This window comes from Parus major, chromosome Z (assembly GCF_001522545.3).
Source record: "Parus major isolate Abel chromosome Z, Parus_major1.1, whole genome shotgun sequence".
Lineage (NCBI taxonomy): Eukaryota > Metazoa > Chordata > Aves > Passeriformes > Paridae > Parus > Parus major.
The window spans coordinates 20,514,328-20,538,747 of NC_031799.1; the positions used below are offsets into that span (position 1 = coordinate 20,514,328).

General features: G+C 35.5%; 1 protein-coding gene across 11 annotated transcripts in view; it reads left to right on the forward strand.

The window, feature by feature from the left end:
• Positions 1–16,243, forward strand: part of ERBIN (erbb2 interacting protein) — a 116,811-nt gene extending 100,568 nt beyond the window's left edge. For 9 of the 11 annotated variants that reach the window (XM_015652938.3, XM_033520259.1, XM_015652934.3 and 6 more), the window contains 6 exons: positions 5,534–5,677; positions 6,475–6,606; positions 8,330–8,539; positions 9,632–9,724; positions 10,321–10,395; positions 13,050–16,243. In XM_015652938.3, the coding sequence (XP_015508424.1) occupies positions 5,534–5,677; positions 6,475–6,606; positions 8,330–8,539; positions 9,632–9,724; positions 10,321–10,395; positions 13,050–13,157 (762 nt within the window). In that variant the 3' untranslated portion in view covers positions 13,158–16,243. The remainder of the gene's footprint in view (positions 1–5,533; positions 5,678–6,474; positions 6,607–8,329; positions 8,540–9,631; positions 9,725–10,320; positions 10,396–13,049) is intronic. The other 2 variants (XM_015652939.3, XM_015652940.3) reach the window with 1 other exon arrangement.
• Positions 16,244–24,420: the final 8,177 nt, after the last annotated feature.

Genomic DNA, 24,420 nt, shown 5'->3' on the forward strand with positions numbered 1-24,420 from the left:
TCACATTCTTGTTCCTTTTGTTCTGGCCTTGAAGAGTTTTAAGCAGCCTTTACTTAACAATCTGAGACTTATTAATTCGTTTAAAACTGAATGTGCCTATTGAATTGTCTACTTTATAGACAATTCAGGTAGGATAGGATATAACTAACTTTAAAAGAAGAATCTGAATTGTGAAAAATGTGGATACGATCCTGTATGGCAGCTGGCATACATGATAATGTGGAAATTCTGGGAATTAGTTGAATACTTCTTTTTACATAAAGGCTTCAGTATTTTTGTTTGTAATTAAAGATTTGCCAAGTGGTGAGGGTGCTTTATCTGTAAAGCAGATTTCTGAAATGTTTTGAAATCTGAAAAAAAATTCCTATAATTAACAGAACTTATTTAAAGAACAACCTCAATTACAGAGCTTGTTTAAAGAACATCAGTGAAAACTACTTTGACAAAGCTTTAATGGATTTAAAATGACACTTAGGTTTTTCTAAACATAAGATACAACACTGAAAAATACACATATAGAAAATTAAGCATTATAATGAGTATTTAATATCTATTTTCTTGACCAGTATAGGTTAATGGTATCACTTTTGCTGTGACTGTACTATTACTGAATTTAATCATGTTTATAATTTCTATCCTCATAGACATAAATGCTTATTAGGAAGAATGGCGTAGTGGGCTTTTGGGGATAAGTTTTGTAGTTTGTTAGTTTGTTTTCTTTTTTCTTTTCCTAAGCTTCTGAAAGACATGTTGATTATATTTTTATAACATTTAGTAATGGAGGAGAGAGGGAGGAGTGAACCTACTTAAATTTGTCCAACACTATCTGTTGGACAAATTGGAGAAACTAGTTCGTTATTTATTAGTCCTTTTTACCTGATATAGGTGGGAAAAGAACTAATAATAGAAGTTTAATTTGCATAAGCAAAGATACAGACTAGTTTTAAGTCTAGCAAAAATTATTAACAATGGGTTCCAGCCAAATAGTCAGCATTTGTAATGCCTTTAATAAGGTATTTATAAGCTGTAAGGGTCCTGGTATGGGCCATTCACTTAGAAGTTAGACTGAATCCTTGTGGCTCCCTTTGAACTCAGAACATTGTGTTTCTGTGAAATGTAGAGAATAACTCAAATTATCCATCTAGGTAAGTGAAGGTGAAAATAATTCCTAAGACCATTTGTAAATATAAATTCTGCATATATTAGAAGAAACAATTTGCTTACCTGATGAAAAGCATGTTTTATTGGGGGATACAGGAGCTTATTTAAATGTTGAACTGCTCTCTAGTGGTTGTATACATAAAATGTTGGAGAGCAGGCAGTCAATTTGGCCCCACCCCAAACCTCATAAACTTAGTGCATAGTCAGTTTTAAAAACAGTAATATTTTTCAGCATATTTTCCTTTTTGAGTGTAACATACACATTTTACTACCTGTACTATGTTACAAAAGACTCTTACAGTACTCAGGTTGGCTTTTATTCAGGAATTGACTCATTAGATGGGTGCTTGCTTTCAATTCTAATTTCATCTGATATTAAGTCCTCTGATTTTTTTCTACTATTTATCTAAAATGCAGAGCTTTCAGAAAAGGGATCATAGTTTACTTGCTACTTCTTTCTTAGAGTTGTGAGTCTACAGCGCCTTATTAAAAGAAAAATGTGTAATTGTTTCAGTACTGGTATGGAATTGCAGGTTTAATCAAAGTTTGAAAGTAGGAAACTTTGTTTTCAACACATTTTTTTCTGGCACATATTTAATACACAAAAATATTTTAATTGATACAGCCTCAGATTTTCTCCCTAGTTAAACTTGCTTCAGTGTGTCAAGGACAGTAACTTCTGTCAGTGGGTCTCTGCATACATAAAATAAAACACTTATGTGTTTAGAAGATCATAACCTGAAGAATATTTTTACATAGTTACATATCCTGATAAACTACAGGAGTGTTATCTATTTAGTACTTGTTAGTTGTACATTTTAATTTCAGTTATATTTATTATTTGTTTAACTTTTTGAATGGACTTCTGAACCATCAATATGTTATAATGATATTTTGTGGAGTTCAGAAGTCAAGCCACCATATTTTAAAAGGAATAAAATTCCTGTACATTGGGTATGTAAGCAGCAAAAGTTCTTAATCTGCAAACATCTTCTGACTGTAGAATTTAAATAACGAGTAGTTTTTCCTTCTTCAGTAGGAAGATTGTAACTTTTAACTCTTCAATAGCAAGAGTCTGTTGTTCGTTATATAGATAGTGGGAATGAAAACTTAAGGGATTTCTAGACACTTAATATTGTCTCAAAGGATGACTTAAGTCCACCTTGACCCTGCAGTTGATTCTAGGTGATGTTAAATAAATCAATAAGTAAAAAAGACTAATACTTAGGCGCAGCAATTAAGTTACCAGTTGAGGATATTTCAAGATAAGTAGAATCTCAAGTCTTGTTCCCTGCAGATATCAAAATTATTAGTTCCTCTTCTATGCCTAAATTTCATGGATTGTCATAACAGACTCTAACCAGTCTTAAAATTACAATATTATTCTATATAAATTCTCCTAAATAAATTCCACTACTTATTTTCTTGCACCTAAGTAAATGCATTAAGGCATTTCAATTTCCAAATTATACCCTTTTAGGGTCTGAAATGTTTATTCTTTCGTAAGCTGCAGAAGGGAGAATATGTTCTGGCTTTTATAATTTAAAAAAACATATAAGTAAACCCTAGAATTATGCTACTAGCTGCCTGCATGTTAACTGATTCTGTTAGAGGCTGATTTGACTACAAAATTGAATGATAAAACATATGGACTATTGATGGATGAATAACTGATTTCTAATAAAGATATATTAAATATAAATGAAATATAATATATATATAATATTAAATATATTGTAAAAATATACTGAAACATGACATGTATATATTTCTTAGTGCGTATCAGTTCAGAGTAATTGAAATAATTCTTCTCAAGCCCCAAATATTTGAATGATTATTTTGCAGGCCATTATGCCTTAAGACGTGGTAACAAACCAGTTGACTAATGGAGTTGGTACTTAGAATTAACAGTCATACTTAGTGTGAAATTTAGATCATGTATTTATTTCATATTCGATTTTTAATAATTTGGAGTGAAAATCGGGGGGGTTAATGGCATCTGCCTATTCAGATTTCAGAAAGTGTGTTCTCTGGTGCAGCAGTCTTCAGGAATTTTTCTAGGAAATGTATGACCTTCATCATTCTCATATTGAGAGACAAAATTAACTCAATGTGCTGTTCACACTCCATTTCTCTCTTCCCAGCTAAAAATGGGTTGAGGATAGATACTCTTGTTTTGTCCCTAGGAATCTCTTCTTGTGTTACACTAAAACCTGCTTACAAGACCATGTAATTTGAAATACTATTTATTTTGTACTGTTTGTACAGCTTCTGGGTTACTTCTAATTTAGTCTTGAGGTGCTGTATAGGTACTGCTCATGTAGAAAAGGAGAGTAATTGTGTTTGCAGTGTTCTCAACTCTTCCCTACATCAACTGCAGAATCATTTCTTGTACATTCAGAAAAAGTCTCTTCCAAAAAAGAAGATTTTATAAACCCTTGAGAATTTATACTACTCAGATTATTTAGTCATTTTGATATTCACTTAACTGACATCTCAGTTCCTAATGTATAAGTTCATACATCTCTATTGCAGATCTTAGATTTTAAATCCAAATTTGCATTGACATGTATCTCTTTTGTCACATTGTTGCGATTTATTGACCATCTGTTTGGCTGTCTGAGAATGAATCCATTGGATCTAGGGGTCTTTACAGTAGGATGGTCAGCTAGAGACACTTTGAAGAGAGAACTTTTTAGTCCCACCATGCATTCCTTCTATTTCTGTCAGTCTTCTTGCCACTTACAGAGGATGGAGAGATATAGGAGCCTCTGAGAGCTTCCTTTAAGGAGACTTCAGGGAGTTGCCTGTAGTGGTAGGGTAAGACCACCACCTGGTCTTATAATTAACCATCTGGTTAATTATAGACACTGTTATGAGAGGAGTAGTAAGAAGATCATTTAAGGCACTAAGAAGCTAAGGAAAATTGGCTTTGGCATTTTTGCCTGGGTGTTTGGCCTGAAACTTGGAGGAGCAGTAAGCTCAGATTGAATGTCTAGTGAATGTAGATTTAAATGCTAAGAACAGTTTTCCTCTCCCAAGAAAGGGAAAACATCAGCAGATGTGTCTGGAAGCATGAAAAATCCATTGGCTAGAGAACAGGGAAGGTGTAAAGGAGAAACACAAAGAACGTTTACCATGTCATTGAGACAGAGGTTATCCAAGAACTTTGGCCAAGATAAAACCAGTATTGTAAGGCAGTTTCCAATGACTGTGCTACCAGAGCATCTGGGGAATAAGATTATGCAGAGGCATATGGCTTTGATTATTAAACTAGTTTTAGTTTCACAAGATGAAGCTAGGATGAAAGACCAGATGTTTGCCTAAGGACTAGTGACTATTTTCAGAATCAGATTAGTTATACATAGTCAACAGGCAAATGCCAAAATGTATTTATTCGTATAAGAATTGTAAAGTAGTCAAATTATACCTATTTTGAACATTCCTTTCTTTAACTCAGAAAAATTAAAAGCTTTACAGAAAATAACTGAATTTATATCATCTTCCTACAATAGTATTTTTTCATTGTCACATTTTCAAGGTAGCTTTGTGTTATTTATCAGGTGACCCATGGAAGATTTTCTATTTCTTCCTTTGTGCTGTCTTTTTATTTTGTTTTGTTCTTACAGCTACAAAAGACCATGGTGGCAAGATGGTAATGGTAATGCCTCTTGCTTTCATTTTCTTATCCTTGCTAATATTGCAGGGGTCAGGTTTGCAATGAAGCTCAAACCCAAACCACTGTCATATCTGTCCCTGAGGTCATGTTATTTGTTTGATTGCCTATAGTAGCACAGGGATAGTCTCAGTTGCGTTCAAGCCTCTTCCTTTAAATGAGGTCTGTTCACATTCTTGAGTGAAGTATTACTGGAATGCACTGTGGGTATTATCAGCATTGTTATAGAAAGAAAATTCAAATTTTCAGTCAAATCTGTGTAAATTTTTATTTGTACTTTTCTAGTAGTGGGGGTGGGGGGTTGATTCAAAATAGTAAGGGGTAATTAGATAGATTTCCACAGGTGTATTACTTGATTACCAGCTTCTCTTCCTATAATATATTTGATACGTTGCAAATATAATGAAAACCTGGAAATTTTGACACGCACCTTTGTTGTTTTTTCAGACACACGAATATTTAAATTACTTTATTTACATGTAATTCTGCATGTGAATTGCCAATTGCATGCTGATTTACAGTAAATAAAGGTAAATAGGGTCACAGAGTTGTGGTTATACATCACAGTGGTACTGTTCTTGCATGGTTTTTATCTTGCATGACAATGGAATATGTTTGTATTACATGTATAACATGTCTTGTGGTTTATGCATGCTGCACTAATCTCTGTGTTAAATCTGTCCCCTCTTTATTCAGAGCATGCTGTCTCGGTCCTTTAATTCCAATTATGCTGCAGTTAGCAGCTTTCACTATGGCAGCTCTAGGGATCTGCATGGCAGCCAGGGTAGTGTTGCCTTGAGTGTTGCAGACGGAAGAGGTTCTGGTGTGCACATTGTTCGAGTGAGTACATACAGGAAGCTATTGCAATATATAGAGGGGGAAAGAATAAACTGTAAGGGGGTCCTTAAATTGATAGAGTTATCCTTTAACATATGCACAATGTTTTAGTAAAAAGAATATAATTTATATGCTGAATTTTTTTTTAGGCATTAAATATTTTGCCTTCACATCATTTGCTGTAAACTTACTGCAGAGCCTTTGAGTTTAATGCCATGAAGCTGAGTTCTCTAACTAGCTTTGTAGATGGTTGAACATAGGTAAAACTGTCTGGTTTCATTGTACCTTTGTGATCAAAATATTACTGTTCTGAATTTAACCTAGGCTGATAAGGCTTGAACAAAATCTTAGTATTCTTTTTCCTTCCCCAAAACAAATTCTGATGATGTACCCTTTACTGTAAGATACTGTAGGCATTCAAGAAAATTCATAGTCGGAAAATATGAAGAAATTAGTTTTTAAATGAGCACCCTAAGTGATGTTGTAGCCTCAATAGTGAGCAGGATAAAGTCAGCAGAAGACTTCCTTGAATCCTTGAATAGCTAGTCCCTGGGATTTGTTACGTAATTTGCTGATAAAAAACACCTCTACAGTTACAAAATTTATGAGTGCCCATCAATATTTTCTGGGTGTATGGTGTCCTGGTTAGTGAGATTTTCTGCATAAATCATGTCCTAGTTAATCAAAAAAGATAAAAAAGGATAAAACCCTTAAAATGTTTTGTCATGATCTTCTTTTGAGATTTTCTAAATTTTAATTACATGAAGACAGTTGTCTTTACTGGTTCATTCTGTTTAAAGCATCCCCAGGCTTCTGCTCCAGGAGACCAATGCCAGGATGAGGTATTCATTTCGGGACAGCAGAATTACTCATCTGCCACACTTAGTCTCAAAGATGTTCCTCCAGACAGCATCAAAAAACCAGCTGTGCAGGTAATTATTTGCATGACAATATGGTTATGGCATTATTTGCTATTATTCGTAAGGCTGTATTTTTTATTAGCAGTAGAAACTTACCTTGGGATAGCAGCTGGAAATCGGGCTTCTTTAAAATGTATTATACAGGCTTCAAAGCTGGCATAAATGAAACAGCATCCTCTTTTTGGAAGGCAAAACAGTTGGCCATATGAAGAAAGATAGTTCTTATTTTAATTCAGCAGGTGCTTTGAAAGAAGAAATTTGCAGCCAAACATGTACTTGCAAGTGAAAATTGAGTATGGTAGATGATTTCATAAAAGTAATATGAAGCTGATTAAACCTTTTAAAGGACAAACTTGAAATCGGTTGTGATGAAATTGGGATGATAAACCAGAAATAGTAGGAGACATTCTGTATTCATCTCTTAGCACCATCTCTGGAGGCAGGTCGTACTGCCATGAAACTAAATGGATTCTTGTAAATTATTATGACTAAGAAGTTGATTTTATTCTTACACCTTCAGTAATTTCAGTTGCATTTCTACAGACAGTGGGTATTGCAGGGCTTGCATAGCTGTGGATACATTTTACCTATGTAAACTCTACCTCTGGCAGCAAAAGCAATTTTCCTGTCATACTTCAAGTTTTTTAGAAAAAGCAATGGACAATTGTGTAAATTAAATACATATGATCTGCACATAATCTGAAAATGTATTATATGCACACATTATTATTTCTCAGAATCAGTCTGACATAACAGAGCAGATTCTGCTATGTGTCCATTCTCACAGCATGGTTACAGGTTAAAATTTGCACACTTCAGTTACTTGTAATACTAAGAGAGTATTTTAATATCCTTGTATCCCATAAGTAATGTGAAAATGGTGGCAGACCAATCTGTAACTCGAGCGTATAGCATTTTTGCTATCATCATACAGATTAATCAACAACTAATTAGGGTGTATAAGAGCATGAGATGTATTGGCAAGGGGGCAAAAAGGCTGCCCATCTCAACACAGCTTCACTAAGGACATGTTGCCAACATCATTCCTGGTGAAATGCTTGGAATGCGCTGTATGTCTTGACAGTTGTGTACCTCAGTGCTGCTTATCATCATTATATCTATCACCCAATTACTTATGCATTAACAAAAGAGTAACATTTGTTGTAAATACTACAAGTTTGATATTAAAATCTTGAGCTTGGATGTGAACTTGCTCAGGAAGTTTTCTTGTGAAGTGGTCACCATAAGACGCTTGGGGAGCATGTAGTCTGCCATCTGGGGGTGGGGGAGAGGGTTTTGTTTTATGATCTACTGGAAATTGTTACAAAATCTCAGAATTTTTTGAGAGAAAAGCATGGACTATAATGGTATGAATCAAGTGCCAATACCATCAGTTGCACTGCTAGAAAACAATGTTTGGGAAAATTCAGTGGAAAAACAAGCACTAAAAGCAATGGCTATATAATTTTGCTAAGAAATTAGTGCTCAAAGTAAGTTTTTCAGTTTCTAAGGTTTGTTTTTTGTTTGTTTTTCACAGTGTTCAGTAGATCAGAGCTGATAACTATAAGCAAAATGGATATAGTTGTACATGTTCCAGAAGAGTAGTAATTAGTAATTTAGTAATGTTGCTGAAGATTAAGAACAGTCACATGTGAGAAGTATTGAATTAATAAAGCAAGAATTGAGGATTGCTGCTTATAAAATGTATGACCCTGAGTATGCATATTTTTTTCAGATGCCTTTAACAAATGGACAAATGTGCCAGCCTCAGAGACTTCCAGCAAACTATAGCCAAGTCCATCATCTCCCTCCTCAATCAACAGTCGCAAGACATCCATCTAGAGAGCAATTAATTGATTATCTGATGTTGAAAGTTGCCCACCAACCTCCTTATACCCAGTCCCAGTGCTCTCCCAGACAAAGCCATGAGTTGGCAAAGCAAGAGGTAAGAGTAAAATCTGTCTGACAGATACAACATCTGTCAGAGACAATTAATTGTTACATTGTTTTCATTTATTATAATTTCTCTGTACATGGTGACAGAAAAAATATAGGGATTTATCTCTAGCAAAAGATAAATCTTTTTATGATCTCAGAGCAATTCTACTCCTCAAATCACAGATTCCTTCCAGTTTTGAGAGAAATATGGTAGAATTTTAATTGAGCATACCAGAAACTTTAACTTACATTTTTTTACTGAGCTAAAAATTAATTTCTCAACTAAATTAATTTATTTATCTCAACCTTCATTATTTAGCTAGTAACTGAAAAAAATGCAAAGTCATAGTACAACTTGCAGTACTTTGCATCTGGAATGGTTAAAAGACCTGCAAGTGCAGAAATGTGTATCCATAAGCAAAAATTCATAAAAATGTTTGAGCAATCTGATGCATGCCTGATAATCATCAGTTTTATTTAGGATAGACAGACGTGTATATAAGTTCTTATACCATTTAATGACTCTTTCATTGTGACAGCATCCTTTCCATGTTGTTTGAGTTTTTTGAGAAAATCATTATAACTACATTTTCGTTCTGTGCTAAAATGAGAATGTCTACTTCCTGCATAAAGTAAGTTTTTTATTCAACTCTTCTAGCAGGAGAAAGAGGACAGAGTCTTGGCTGTGTAGAATTTGCAGTGAAAGTAGGAATGAGGTTTGATTTTCAAAATTTAGGTAAAGGTAGCAAAGAAATAGGTGGAACAGATTCTTTTACATCAGCATATTTATTTGCTGGAGGCATTAATGTAACATGCATAATATCAAAATACCTCTGAATTTAAAGCCCATGTGAATTATGATTATAGTAATAGTGGTATTGGAGTAAAACTTAGGTACATTGATAAATAATGTTGTATTGCAATCTTGTTCTGCATTAATCTTATGAGATATAATACTCTCTTGACCTGCTTTTTATTTTTTTTTTTCATTTAAAAACTTTTATTCACCTGAATTCCTTAGTAATAATTACATTATTAACAGTAGCTTTGAATGTAGATTTTTCAGCCAATTCATCTAACTTTGCTTGTAATTACTTAGATTCGAGTGAGAGTTGACAAGGATCCAGAACTTGGATTTAGTATATCAGGAGGAGTTGGAGGTAGAGGAAATCCATTCAGACCAGAAGATGATGTAAGTATTCCATACTACTGCTTCTTGAACGCCGTCTTGATCTGTAATGTTTCTCATGTTCAGCAATGGGAGAAAAGAAAGTATATCTGTTACCTAAATCACTGCACTCCAGGACTGGAAGGAAGAAAGCTGTACAAATGATGTGGAAAATCAAGGTTGTAGGTGGTCACAATGGTTGCAAGACAATATAGATGATTATTCCAGATGAGTGGTTTTTGCACAGTTCTACTTACCAGTTAGCAGATTTGAGATAGTGAATTGTGGAGTGTACAGTTAATAATCCTTTTACAAAAGAGACAGTGATTTAGCCTACAGCTATGTTTCTGGTGGTTGATAATTAATCTTGACATATACATCTGCCAAATTAAACGAAGGTGGATTACAATTTGCCCCTCACTAACCCTTTAAAGATAATTCTGGATTTTTAATCTTAGAAAAGGAAGGCAGTCTCAAAAGCCAGAGACTTGTAAAATAGTATTGCATTACCTTCTACTTAGGATGGAAAATTGAAAAAATGTTTTGAATTCCATGTATTTGATGCTATCCTGTTAATCATAAATAAGTTGTCAAAAATATTTCCATATCTGTTTTTCAAGGGCATATTTGTAACCAGAGTGCAGCCAGACGGACCAGCATCTAAGCTGTTACAGCCAGGGGATAAAATAATTCAGGTATTGTAATGACTTAATTAACTAGCCTGTGTAATATATGGGTTTATTTTCAGTCTGCACCTAAGAGTGGAATGTTTAATTTTTAGGTATATTACCTATCTTTTCCTGATTTATTCTTATATTCTGGGATGAAGCTCTTCATTTTCTGCCACCTAACGTGCCAATAAGTAACTCAGTCTGAAGCACAGTAGATAATTTTTTCAAATTTGGAACATTTTTCACACTTCTAAAGAAAAAAAAAGAAGTGACAGAAGATGTCATTTGAGATAGAATCACGAGCATTTTGTTAGGCTATGCTATCATTCAGTTACTGCATTTGTGGTCATTCACATGCAGTTTTGTGAACTATGTCTTGTGTGAACACCAGCAGCTGCCCCTGACAGCCGCTCTCCACGGTTGCACTATCCAGTTTCATCCCGCTCCATGCTGCGGATCCTGCCAGCCTTTGCTGCCTCTCCCCCACTGGCAGGCCAGACATGCACGACAACTGGCCAGAGCTGCCCCTTAGCTGGTGGTGTCTGGCTGGTCACAGCACACACCTCCTGGCTGCCCATCTGCTGCTGGCCAGCCAGGTCAGGCATTTCAGGAGCTATGGCTTCTGAACTGAAAGCTGTGTTGTTCCTTCCTCTAGGAAGTCTCTACCTATCAGACCTTTTCTGTTTCAGATTTGTTTGAAGTTGTCTAATGAGCTATGATAGGCTATTGGGGGAGGAATCAGGGAAATGAACAGTATGTTCATACTGTCTTACTTTCTTAACCAAAATGGGCTAGTGGGACATTTGAACATTGTTCTAGCTACTTTTAAATTGCAGAGCTTGTTAAAAATAATTATTTACCACATCATGAAAATGTTGATGGAGTTGACTCGGCTGCATTTCAGTTTTCTAAAAACAGCACAAACAAAAAGCCCAAAACCAACCCCCCCACCCCCACGAGTATCTCAATTAAACCACAACATCCTGTGAACAATATTCTAAAACAAAGCCAAATAGAAAACTCAGCCTAATTCTTCAAATGAAAGATAAAGCTAAAAGGCACACAAGAAAACTGAACTAAGTTGTACCAACTAAAAGATGGCTTGTTCTTGGGCACAATAAATCTGTGCTTGTTTCTCCTCACTGGGGTGAGAGAGGTCTTAGTTCTCTTACTGGTATGGCGGTAACCCAAGACCAGGGTTACCAACACATACAGGAACGGGAAGTATGTTAAACCCTTGAAAAAACTGTTAGCTCATTTGTTACGTATTTGTAAAGTTTAATGCACCTGAAAGGTAATTTCTGTTTTAGTGGTTTATTCCTGTCTTTATAAATGCCATGCAGACAAATCAAATTCCTTAATGAAGATATTTTTTTATGTTGGGACTGCTTGGGTTTTGCTTATTGTTTAATAAGGAATTCAGTTTGAAAAAGAGCTCAAGGAAAAGTTGAATTTCCATGCTTAGACAATAAGAAACCACTTTATTTCTCATAATAATAAGGAGTATTTTTTATGTAAAAGCACATTCATTTTTAGCTGTGATAATCCCAGTGATGATGTAATGACAGTCTCACTCTGTCATGTAGCCACTCAGACTTCTGTGGATGTTTTAAAGGAATATAATCTCTTCCAAAATGCCTTTGCTATGCTTGATTTTGCAATGTTCCCTGTAAAACATTCAGTAGGCATGCATATTGTAATGCATGTCTAATACATATGTCTAATAAAAATACATGACTAGTGACTAGATAATTTAAAGTAAGACTTAAGACTAGGCTAAGACATTCTGTATAAATTATGATTTGGAAGGGCTGTTGCCGCTTTTGCTCTCTGAACAGTCTACATAAATCTGCAACTCTAGAAAGATTTGAAAATGCCTGGTTTTAAACCAAGGATTCAGGTAATTAACAACAGCAAGTGTTCAGGGATGGAATAAGAACTGTAACTTTTAAAATATCGCAGCTGAGGCACAGACAGCACATCCAGTTCTCTGTCACCACATAAATAGCTCAGGGAAAAAAGGTGGCATGCACAGCTGTAAGCTGTAACACTTTAAATGGACAAATTTGTCTTTCTACAATGTTTTGCTGACCCAGGTTGAGCATGATCTTGCACTAGTACACTGTGAGAAGTTGAGCCGTAGCCATGTTTTCCCTGTCTTTGGAGGCCACCTGGCCTGTCTCTGTTTGCCAAGATGAACTTGTCCAAGAATAACAATATTGTTTAGAGACACACACAAATACAAGTTGGGGTTATCTCAGAGTCTAACACAAAAAAGTATCTCTCAGTGCCATTAATGTTTTTGTCACAGGACTCAATAGTTTTCATGTATCACAGATGCCGTTTCTAATATTCTGATACTTAAAATAGGATATGTAATTTGTAGTACATTTGGGTTTCTTCGTGTGGCTGTATTTTGGCTGATGAATTAGATGTCTGATGTTACTAACTTAAAGTTCAGTTTTCTTTGGATTGTTTGCAATATTCTTCCAAGGCTGATATGGTAGTTTGGTTCCTTGTAGCATGCAGGTACAAATTCAAGTAATCTGCGGTGTTTTATTCTCCACGTTCATATAGAAACCTTAAGGCTTAAATAAACCTACATGAAATAATGAAACATCTTTTACTTAACGTGGAATAAAAGACTGTCATTTTGAATTTTAACTATCTCTTTTTAGGCTAATGGATACAGCTTCATCAATATTGATCATGGACAAGCAGTATCATTGCTAAAGACTTTTCAGAACGCAGTGGAACTCATCATTGTGCGAGAAGTTTCTTCATAAGTACTGTTGATTGTGGGGATAAACCAACAGAATTCATTGAAGGACTATGGGGAAACTGAATATTTTGCATATTTTTATACATTAAAAGAACTCAAAAATAATTATGATCAAAATTTGTACAGGAAATACTGAACTTGTGGTTAAAGGGGGAAAAACCACTGTAGAGAACATACAGGAAATAATTTTGGAAATGCGTATGGTGAATAAACTTGTTTTTAAGCATTATAGCAATCTAAGGATCACTCCTCCAAGAACAAACCTGTGTTGTTTTTTTTGTACAGATGGTAGGTTTATTTTTGGATAATTCATACACATTACTAAACTTTGTGCAAGGCTTTGTGAAGCCTCAGTTGTAGCCAATGGACAGATGGCAGGGCTGTCTGTCCTGTAGCTGTTTATTGCCTTTATTTTTATTCACCAGATATTAATGTGTTACGCTGAACCACTTCTGTAGATACGAACGGGGATATGAAGTGTTGGCTTTGCTATGTGCACTTTGTATAGATGAATGGGTAGATGGAAGGTGGTGCTGGTTGGACAGAATAAAGGTCAGGTGAAACAATTATCTGCTATCTAAATCTGGAATCAGGAGAGAAGAAAAAGTGTTTAGTTCTGGAGTGTACGTCTACCAATAGAAAATGCAATAAAAGCTTACGGTGTTTTTTTTTTTAGGAAGACTGTAACTACAAATTTGTGATATTATACAGGATTTGTTCTTAATGTAGTCATGGAATATTAATTCGCCACATGTGATTCATGTTTAGTTGTTTTCTTTCATACATAATTTTTTCAGCTGTACTGTGGAATTGTGCCCAGAGATTTTTCTCTGCTATGGAAATCCCCAATTTTGTGGAAATGGTGATAATTTTATCTTTATAAAAAAGACTCAATTTTAAGCTGACAGATTTTAAAAATGAAACTGAAATGGCCAGTTTTTAAGATTGTTGCCTGTAATATATATTTAAACACACACAAGTGATGCAGGAAAGGTTATGAAAGACACCTTGATTTTGTTTGGCCTTTGCATTGCCTTGTTAATCAAAAAGGAAACCATACGCATGGAGCTAGGTAACCAAAGCAAGTTTGTGAAACTTTGAGCAGTGATGGAGAATTGCTGTGGTGAGATGGAGAGCAAAGGGAGGGTGTACTTAAAACCCACCAGTTTGTAATGAGGTTTCTTAAAGGGCTGTTCCTACAGGTAACATTAAATGTGAACTAGACACTTCAGAGTCATTAAAGGGTTTCTAATTACATTAATGTAATAGTGATTTACCACAGGCTGCCTTTGTTCCTTATTACTGTATGAAAGGTTCAATTATGTTTCTATTAATTTTGTTTACCAGAAACGTTATCTTTCTCCTTTGTAATTGAATAGAGACTGCGTACTCTGCAGTGATAATTCATACACGGTTGTTATGGACCAGGGAAAAGTGCCATAGAAGACCGATAACTGTTTTTAATCAGGGCTAATAATTAGCCTGTCATTGGAGCAATATTCAATTATTGCAGTTCATTTTTAATTATGTACAAGTTGGTAGTTTGAGACAGGTATAAGCGCTTTTTTCAACCCAAAAAGTAAATGCTTTTAAGAAAGCAAGCAAAAACACCAGCTTCCTTTAGTTTTGGAACAATGAGCTGGAAGAGAAAGGAATTATACATAGCTAGCAGTAATAAACAGGCAGTACTTTTTCAATAAGTGAACTCCAATATTATTGCACTTCTTTCAAAGATGTTAACTATTGCTTATTGTACTGTGTATAGTTCTAATAATTTTAATTGAAACCCTTTAACAACTCTTTGTATATTTTAATTCTTTTTAGTTGATTTTCAGTAATATTTACATAGAAAATGTTTTTTTGGATATATTAGCAGAAATGTGCTGTATTTTGATAAAATTCACTTATTTTCTGTGTGCTGTTAATCTTAAAGAATGAGAAACATAGCTATATAATGGCAGGCTTCAGTGTTTAGTTGTTATTTAGTTTCTATTTTTTTATTGAAAATGCAAAATGTTCACATCACATGTTCGTTACTTTTAATCATGTTATTTTTATCACACACTGCCTTTTAATGGGGATACATACAGACAAGTCCTAAATGACCTTCGTCTTCTACAAAACCTGTATCTTTGAGAAGGGAAAAGTCCAAAAAGCAGAACTGATTCTTTACTGATCTTGGACTGACTTTGTATACATTTTGCAGTACATTTAAATATATCACTGAGAAATTATACTGTATTGTATTTTGCTTTAATGGTAACAGAAGTTTTAAATGTTGTTGTGTCACTTAATTTTCAGATTTATGTATCACAGATAAATTCTACCAAAAACTGTTCAGCTGGTAGAACTATATAAGTAGAGATTTATAGCAAGAAGTTTAGTACTTCTTGTGGAAATACTTGGCCAAAGCTTGTCTTCCGTCAGTTAGCAAATTAATCGTCTAATAAAACATGGATTATGCTGATTTTACTCACTAAATGTTTGAGTTTTCAGTGAATTGAAATGTGTTTGTTTTGTCAGTGTCAGTGTGTGAAGGTAAACATGTCAGACTAAATAATTTGTGGGGAGTGGGAGAAAGATGTCTCCTGAACTAGTCCAGCCAGGATTCAAAGGAGGAGAGACAATATCAGCACTTTTCATTTTGAATGCATTGTAAACTACATTTTGAATAGAATAAAATCCATCAGCAGCCTGAGTTATTCAGCATGGCAGTGAATTGATGCAAACTGTGTTAATTCTTTCTATTCTTAATAGTTCATTAAAGAATCAGTTCAACTGATGTAATGAAAAGATTAAGTCTCCCACGTATTTATTATGTAAATATTTTTTTAGTTTCTTTTTTGGATGAGTTTAAAAAAAAAAGTGTATATACTTGAAAGCATTCTATGAACACAAACATAGCAATAAGCAACACACAGAATCAAACATTCATTACTATTTTGGTTTTGATTAGAAATACTCCCTTGTCAACAGCTATGTAATGTTTCTATTGATCAGCATTTATTCAACATTCCAAATTTTTGTATATAATAAGACTGTTTCTGAGGTAACACATGGAGAATAGATAATAAACTAATGCTCTTTAAAGCTGTGTGAAATTGACTTATTTAAGTTTTAGGAAATTCTCCATAATGCTATTTAATTCATCTACAGTTTCTGTAGACCTCAGTACTCAATCAATGTACATTAGTAAAGTTTTATTTGTGTTCCTGTCTCTGTGTTTCTCAATGCCCACAAGTCTGCTCTAAGTGATTTCATTGCAAGACTAGGTTCTTTACAACAAAGAAATGTTTTTATAACCCCATGTTGTGGGTTGACCCTGTCTTGATGCCAGGTGCTCACCAAGCTGTTCTATCACTCCCCCCTTTCCCAGCTGCACAGGAGAGAAAATAAGATGGAAAATAGCTTGCAGATTTAAATAAGGCAGTTTACTAAAGCAAAACGGAAAGTTTACACACATACAGGCAAAGAGAAAATAAATAATTTTATTTTCTACTTATTAGCAAGTGATGTCCAGCTATATCCAGGAAGCAGGACATCATCATGGGTACAGATAGTGGCTGTACCAGAAGGCAAACACTGTAAAAGACAAATGCCCCACCTTCATCCTCCTCTTCTTAGCTTTTCTATCTGAGCTGACATCATCTGGTATGAAACACCCCTTTGGTCTGTTTGGATCAGCTGGCCTATTTGTGTACCTTCCAAGATCTTGCTCACCCCCAGCCTACTGATGGGGGGGCAGGATATTGGGAAGATGGCACTGGTGCTGTGCCAGTGCTGTACAACAGAAGGCAAACACTGGTGTGTTATCAACACCTCTGTAGCCACTGGTGCAAAGCACAGCACTGTGAGGGCTGCTGTAAGGAAAATAAACTTCGTCTCAGGCACACACAATGCATCCCAGTCTTGCAATGAAATCAGATAGGGCAGTGAGTGGCTTCTGTCACAAAGAGACGACTTTAGTTACAAGTTTAGTAGATTTGATAGGCAGAGAGAGATGCCAATGAGTAGGGCTAGAATTAAGAGTATGCTGAATGTACTGTAAAGAGTTGGACAAGGGTCATGTGGTAAAGAAATTGAACAGCTAGGCACAGAATTTCACAGGAGACCTAAATTTGGCTTTACATCCAGTTTTCTTGAAAATCACAAAACTATGTAGTAACACAAATTGTTTTGTCTTTTTTTCCTTGTGGATCTGATATACCACTATCACTGTGTTCTACTTCCTCTATACAGAAAAAAATGATTCTCACTATTAACAGGTTATGGCCCTGATGACCCTGGAGTATTGTGCCTGTTGTTATTTAGGTTTTCTATATCTGCTCCCTACTTGGACATTATTTCATACCTCAACAGTTTACTTTTTCATCAAGCATCTGAGAATACTGGGTTTAACTTCTGTTTTTCTGCCTGATGGCACTTTTTCAGATAGCAGATTTTTTGGTATGGTATCCCTGCTGCCATGGATTATATTCAATTTTGTAATGGGTACAGAAGATTCTATTGCAATATCTATGTGACTGCCTTGAAACTGGAGCTCTGCTACACCGTTAAAACTGCACTACAAGTGTACGACTGCACTAAAACTGTACTACAAGAGCCTTACATGCAATGATGTCCAGCTATTGCCTTCTACTGGTATTTCCATCTATGGTTCTGCTAGTGCCAGACTGCCCAGGAGGAGGGTCTGCATTGTGGGGCCCAGGGCTTCTGAAACTGTGGGGTTTGAGATGTCCTATCTCTCCCCAAGCTGCACAACTTGCTGGCTTCCAAAATTCCTCTGCTCAGCAGCACAGCTCTCCAACAGCAGCACAGGTCTTGCACAAAAGGTCTGGGGGGGCCCTAGGTACTCTGATCCAAGTAGTCTCCTCTTGACACCAGCTACAGGGTGGGCAGATCACACTCTCCAAGCAAGGACAGCTGCAACAAAGGCTCCAGGCACCCTGCATCAAGGGCTGCTGACTACACTTGCTACTAGCTGCCAGAGCATCCCCAGGCCCACAGGCCAGTGGGCCCCTTGCCTTGTACCTGGCAGCAGTAGCTCACTCGATTTTTTTTGAGGGTTCCTAGGAGCATCTGGTCTCTTCTACTGCTTTTTGAAAGCCTCATCTCAAGTACTGACAGCATCACCCTCCCTTGCAGTTCAGACCCTCTTCTCTGTGGCACTCCCTGATTTCAGCTCTGCTGCCTTGTGCTTGCTATTCTGGAATTCTCACATTCCTCTGAGAATGTGACTTTTGTTTCCATTCTGCAATATCTGAACTATTGCTCTGTATTAAGGAGTATTAAGCATTAAGTATGGTCAAAATTGCAGCTGTTTGGCTTAAAGGAAGAGAAAACATCAAAAGAGCACTAAATCCAGTGTTTTAAACTACATCAGAAATAGTGTGCACAGGCTATCAAAAGTAATTTCTAAGTGTGGATAAACATTGCTAATCTCTAAAAGATTCAGTTAACATATAGTTTGTAATACTTGAGTCAGGGCACTGTCAGTCCCTCAAATTTAGATCAATACCCGATTAAAAGCTTTAGAGGTGCACTTAGAACATGCAATAAAACATATGACTAGGCTGGTAAGGTTCCTGAAATGGCCAAGAAGAATTCATCGTATAAAGTCATATTGCTGAATTAACAAAGCTTTTCTTCATGGCCCAAATATTAGAGCATCAGGAATTAAATTTCTTACCACAGTAGTCTGCAACATCGATTTTTGCAGCTGCATAACACAAGGGGCAGTGTGGCTCTGTGCTGCATCCATTTCGTGAGGCATAGCTGGATGCTGCAAATGGCTGAAATGTTTATGCTTCAGTATTGTTCAAAGTAATAAAAAATTGTGGCAAAATATTCACTCTTGTTCGCCAGGTGTGGAAATACTGATTGGGACAGGCCTTTCATGGACTGTCTTTTAATAGACAAAGTGGTAGCAGATGAACCAGATGCTCTACAAAGAAATTCTCATTCAACTGCTAACGTTGTGAATTTATAAGGAAACTTGGGAGAAAAAAACAACAACCAAAAAAAGGGGTAAAAGCTTTCTACTGAATTAGAAGTATGCACTGGCAAAATACAGAATTTTAAGTATTGTGCCAGAGCTCTTAACATCAGTGTTTTAGCATATTTGATTTATTTTCATCTGCAAGAACTTCCGCTTGCAATAGAAGAATTGACAACTGGTTTTGAATATGGAGAATGTATTTTTGCTGAGAATGCTTCTCCCAAAAACTACTTCAGCTGAAAGCTATGGTTTAACTACAGAGAAACTGAGGTTTACTAATAAATATTGAAATAGTAACAGCTGGTTAGCTGACATGATACTAAGTCCTGCAGAAATGAAATAATCATGTTAAATTGTCTCATTTGTTAATTGACATGAGCAGTAACAGATGAGGTTGGAGTTGATGCATGCAAGGGTTAGAAACTATGCTAAAAACCTCCAAACAGATAAAACACCTAAATAAACTTTTTTCTGCTGCATTTTAATTTTATGAAAACACACTGGGTAATTTCCTGCCCCTGCAGTGTATGGTGTTACTTAATTGCAAATGTAGTTAATCTATTATAGATTGAATCATTATCTGCTTGTACTTTAAGACGTTTGAACACACAAAGGATGTTTTTTTAGTGTTACTACTTACAAAACTCACTTTGTTTTGTAATACTGCCTATTTTATGCCACTTTAAAAAAAAAAAAGTGGGAAATAAATAATTCACGTTTATCTCACCTAGATATACTCCAGTTTTCAAACTTCACAATTATAAAGATTCTGTTATATACTTAGGCCACAAAAAAACCTTCTCGCCCTGCTACTACAAAAAGTGATTGGAAAGGAGAAGAAATTAATCCAAGTGAATTCCAGAATTTTCTACCTAGCACCCTTGAATTGCCTTGTTCAGACAGGGTTTTTTGATGTTTAAAAACATCTTCCCCTTATGTAGAATTGCATGCTGTGATTCCCAGCAGGATAACCTCACAGCAAAGAGGAAAGATGCTTTTTTTCGCTCCAGTGGGCACCTACCCAAACAGTTCCAATTACATGTCCTGCCAGAAAAACAGCAAGTAGCAGATATCTTAGCAGACAGTCAATCTAATTTAAAAAAAAAAAAAAAAAAAAAGCAAAAAAAAACAAACCAAAAAACCTGTTAAGTTTTTAAATTTACCTTTAATTTCCCTATACGTACATAGTCATATATATGGGTATTAAAAGTATATCATAAAACTATTAGTCTATCTACTGATATGTAGGCTTTTATATAGCTTTTAAAAAGGGTTTTCTAAAATCCCCTTTTGAAGAAAAAATGTTTCTGTAATCTAAGAAGTGTTGTCTGTAGAAAAGATACTAGATTTCAGAAGTGACTGTAGAAATGCTGCCCCAAAAGGTAACTGTATGAAGAACTTGTTTTCAGATTAAGATTCTCAAATCTTAAATGTTTTTGTGCATTTTCCCAGTCTCTAAGTGGTGGAGATACTCCTCCTTTGTTAATATGTGCTTGGGGATTCAGAGTTAGCAACACTACCTCAGGTTATCAGCTAACTCCCTCATCCTATTATGAATTAAGTTTTAAAATAATTGCAAGTCTGTGGTGGGTTTTAGCACTGCCTAAAATCACCAGGGCACTTATTGTGAGATACGGCTTAGGAGAAGGCTTAAAGCTACTCCATCTTTGAGTCAAGCAATTTTATGGGGAGAAGAATGTCACTGTGAAACACACTCCTAGAGCTGCTAATGTGACTCTTCTAATGGATACTGCTGTACTTAATACAGCAATCCTATTTTTTTTCATGTGTTTGCTGTAAAACAGATAAAAAGCAGATGCAGAAATCTCACAGCTGTTTTGGTTTACCAATGCTAACTTGTACAGCTGACTGCCATCCAGAGGCAGCAGGTTTAAACTGGTTTCAGCTGCTTACACTGACCATGTAGCATTCATCTGTTAATCTCATCATAGGCAGGATTCTAAGATTTCTAGATAAACTTGGATCTGGGAAGAACCATTACTACTCTAGAAATTTTATCTGGGAAAAATATTTTCATAATTTTTCTGGGTAGGTATATAAATTGATCTTATACTTTCTTTTTAAATAATTTTATAGAATTTTTGGGATTACAGATTGGATTGGGGATTACTACACAGAACTAAGACTTTGTTTTCTGTAAGAAGTTTTTCTGTTCTACATGAGTCTTCTTGAAAAAACTCCGTAATTTATACTAAAGCATATATAAAAATGAGAAGAGTTACCCAATAAAACCTGAAAGGTGTAACAATGAAAAGGGGATGAAGCCACTTCTTAGGAAGAACTATGGGTCTGCTGGAGTTTAGAATAAAATCTGATGTCTTTGAAATGTTATGAAGTTAACATTTTCTGATTTGTCCGTATTTGAAAGTTAGTTCAAATTAATCTGATGTACGAACATGTGTCTGTGAAACTGGAACTTGTGTCTGAGCACAAATAGGAAATATGAGTATGATCAGCAGTAGTTTGTACCGGCAGCCTACTGTGAGTAGTAGGAGACTGGCATTTGAAGATTACGCCTCTTGATTAATTTACAAGAGAGGGCATTAATGTCATAGAAGAGAAATTGGTTTCCTGTGTTCTGCATCACTAATCTACACAAAACATTTGAGAACTTGGTTATGCAATAAGGAAAGTGGTGTAAAGTTACTGTTTATGAAAATAAACTTAGGTAGGTAACTTAGGCTATACAAAAAAAATTTGCCTTTATTGTCATTCTTGTACTGTTTTCAAAAGAGCAGACAAAGGAAAATACTTTAAGGGATGGTATGGGACAAAGTTACAAAAGCCTTGAGAATGTCAAGATAAACAGTATTAGATGCTCTCCCCTCATTCATGAGCCATTTCATGGCAGCAGAAGGCTACCAAGTAGTCAGGCAGTTTTCTCTTTATAAATCCATACTCACAACTTCCAGTCTTCTTCTTGTCCTTAGCATGTTTGAAAATGGCTGTCAGGGGAATTTTTTCCATTACTTTCCCAGGGACTGAGGTGGGGTTTGTGAAAAATGAGGTTCACATAATCTTTATAGAATTTAAAAGTTTAATAAAAAAGACAATTAGGAGAAAAAAATAAAGTATCCAGATACGGCCGGGTGTCTCTGCATTCAGCCAAGAGAGCAGCCCTTACTGACAAAGGATTGTCCCTTAAAAACAGAACCTTACTACATATCCATAAATTCTCATAGATATTCATACATTCTTCTTAGGATCTTTGGTGTTCTTCTGTTTAGTTTTCTCTTGCCCCCTTCCCAATACATCAATCTTCCTGGCACCATCGAGATTTCAATTCCCTGATACCAGAAATGCAATAAATTCCTCCCCCCGGAGTCCTGGTCACTGCTGTCTTCATCTGGATAAGATAGTTTACAAAAGAAAGAAAGGGTCTCCAGCTATCTTTTTAGTCTTTGGGTTATACAGACAAAAGTAGTTTTTGTTTTAATGCTATGTCATAGCTTAACATATATGTATTATACCACTATTTCTAACAGAAATAAAGGAAACTATGTTAATACAACAAAATTTCCCATTCTTATACACATTCATTTTAATATTTGCAAAAAGCCAACAATATAATATGTAACTATAACAGGCTAATTGCCCTCTAATTTTACCAATGCTCCTTCCAGCCAGCCAGAATCTAGGGGTGACATTTGCCTCCCCAAGTACTATGACTTTGAAAGATAATTAGAGATGGTCACACAGTGCACTGGCTAGATTCCTCAGCATGCACAGAAACATCCCATCACGTCCTGTGACCATGCATGTGAACAATCCCTTTAATCTTGCTCTCCTTGACCATGGGTATATCTTCTTTGCTCAAGCTATCTCATTAGTCTCAAGGACTTTAGATTTCCAGAGGCAAGTTTTACCAGTGCTAGAGGAGTGGTTGAATCTGAAGTTAAATTTCACTTCTCATAAATTGCTTAAAACTTAGAACATTTTATTTTTATCAAATAATTGTTAGTTCTGTGGCTAACATTCTTTTTGAAGTCTTTAAGGTTCCATTTAAAGAAAGCTGATGAAAGCTTTCTAGTGCTTCTTTCTTTTACCTCATGTGATTCCTGCCCCCTGCAAGTGCAGCAAGTACCACAGAGAAGTCCACCTCTATCAAACCATCTATTGTCTGCTTAAAAAAGATGACTTCTTGTAATGAAAAGACTTTTCTCCTCATCCTCTAAAACAGCTTTTATTGTAACTTCTTTCTGAATTGGCAGTATTTTTCTACTAGTACTTGCAATTAACATTACCCAGTAAATGCTTTTTAATTCTCACGGGAATATCACAAGACACACTCTTAGACAAAAGGTTAATAGTCACTCTTATTTAACAGCTTCACCATTTTACATTTAGGTAACCTGGAATTTAAGTTTAAATCCAAAAAGACTGCAGACAGAATGCCTTGTGTTTTGCTTGTTAACCTGACAAGCAAGGTGGAAGTGAAAGAATTTATTTACTGAAGCTTTATTTATATGCACAAACGTGCACTCATCTCTTTCTAAATTAAATCCATATTCTAAAAGCTATAACAAGTAAAAACAAGTGAACAAAATTGAAAAGTAACGTGTACACATATTAATTCACTTTGATCACAGCTAAAGTTTTCTCTAGACCTACAGCAATTTCTAAGATGCAAGTCTGTTACCCATTGATTAAAGAGATGTTTGAGCACTACTTGTATGATTCCCTTTTTGACCATCTACTCTTTTTATTTCTCAAAGCTCACAGGGTTTTTATTTTAGGAGAGGAAGTGGCTCCTTAATACCTTTGAATTTTGAACAGTTTGACTAAAATAGTCATTGTTTGCTTCCAGCCTTTTAGTGGCAGCATGTGTGACCCAAAGCTTGTTCAGAGTTAGATTTTCAGGAGTCTGGGATTGGTGTGATTTTTTTGCCTATTCTTCTTGAAATACAAATTCATTGATTTTCCAAGCTAATTTTGTACTGTGGCAGGGACAGATAATTACAACATTTAAACACTGTTTTGCTTGCTTTGTTTTCAGAGAGCAAACCCGTAGCTCAGAATTTCGTATGTACTCTTACAGGCTTTATCTGAAGAAGGGTATCCCAGTCGGTTCTGACATCACAAGTCTCTTCTTTGTGAATTTTAGAGCTCATATTTATTTTGGACTCTCCACTGAGAGATACAAGGAGAATGGATAAAAATATTAATAGCAGAAATAACTTCTGCATCTCTACTAACCATCTTTGGACAAGATGTATTAGTGAAAACGTAACAAAACTTTATGTAAGGT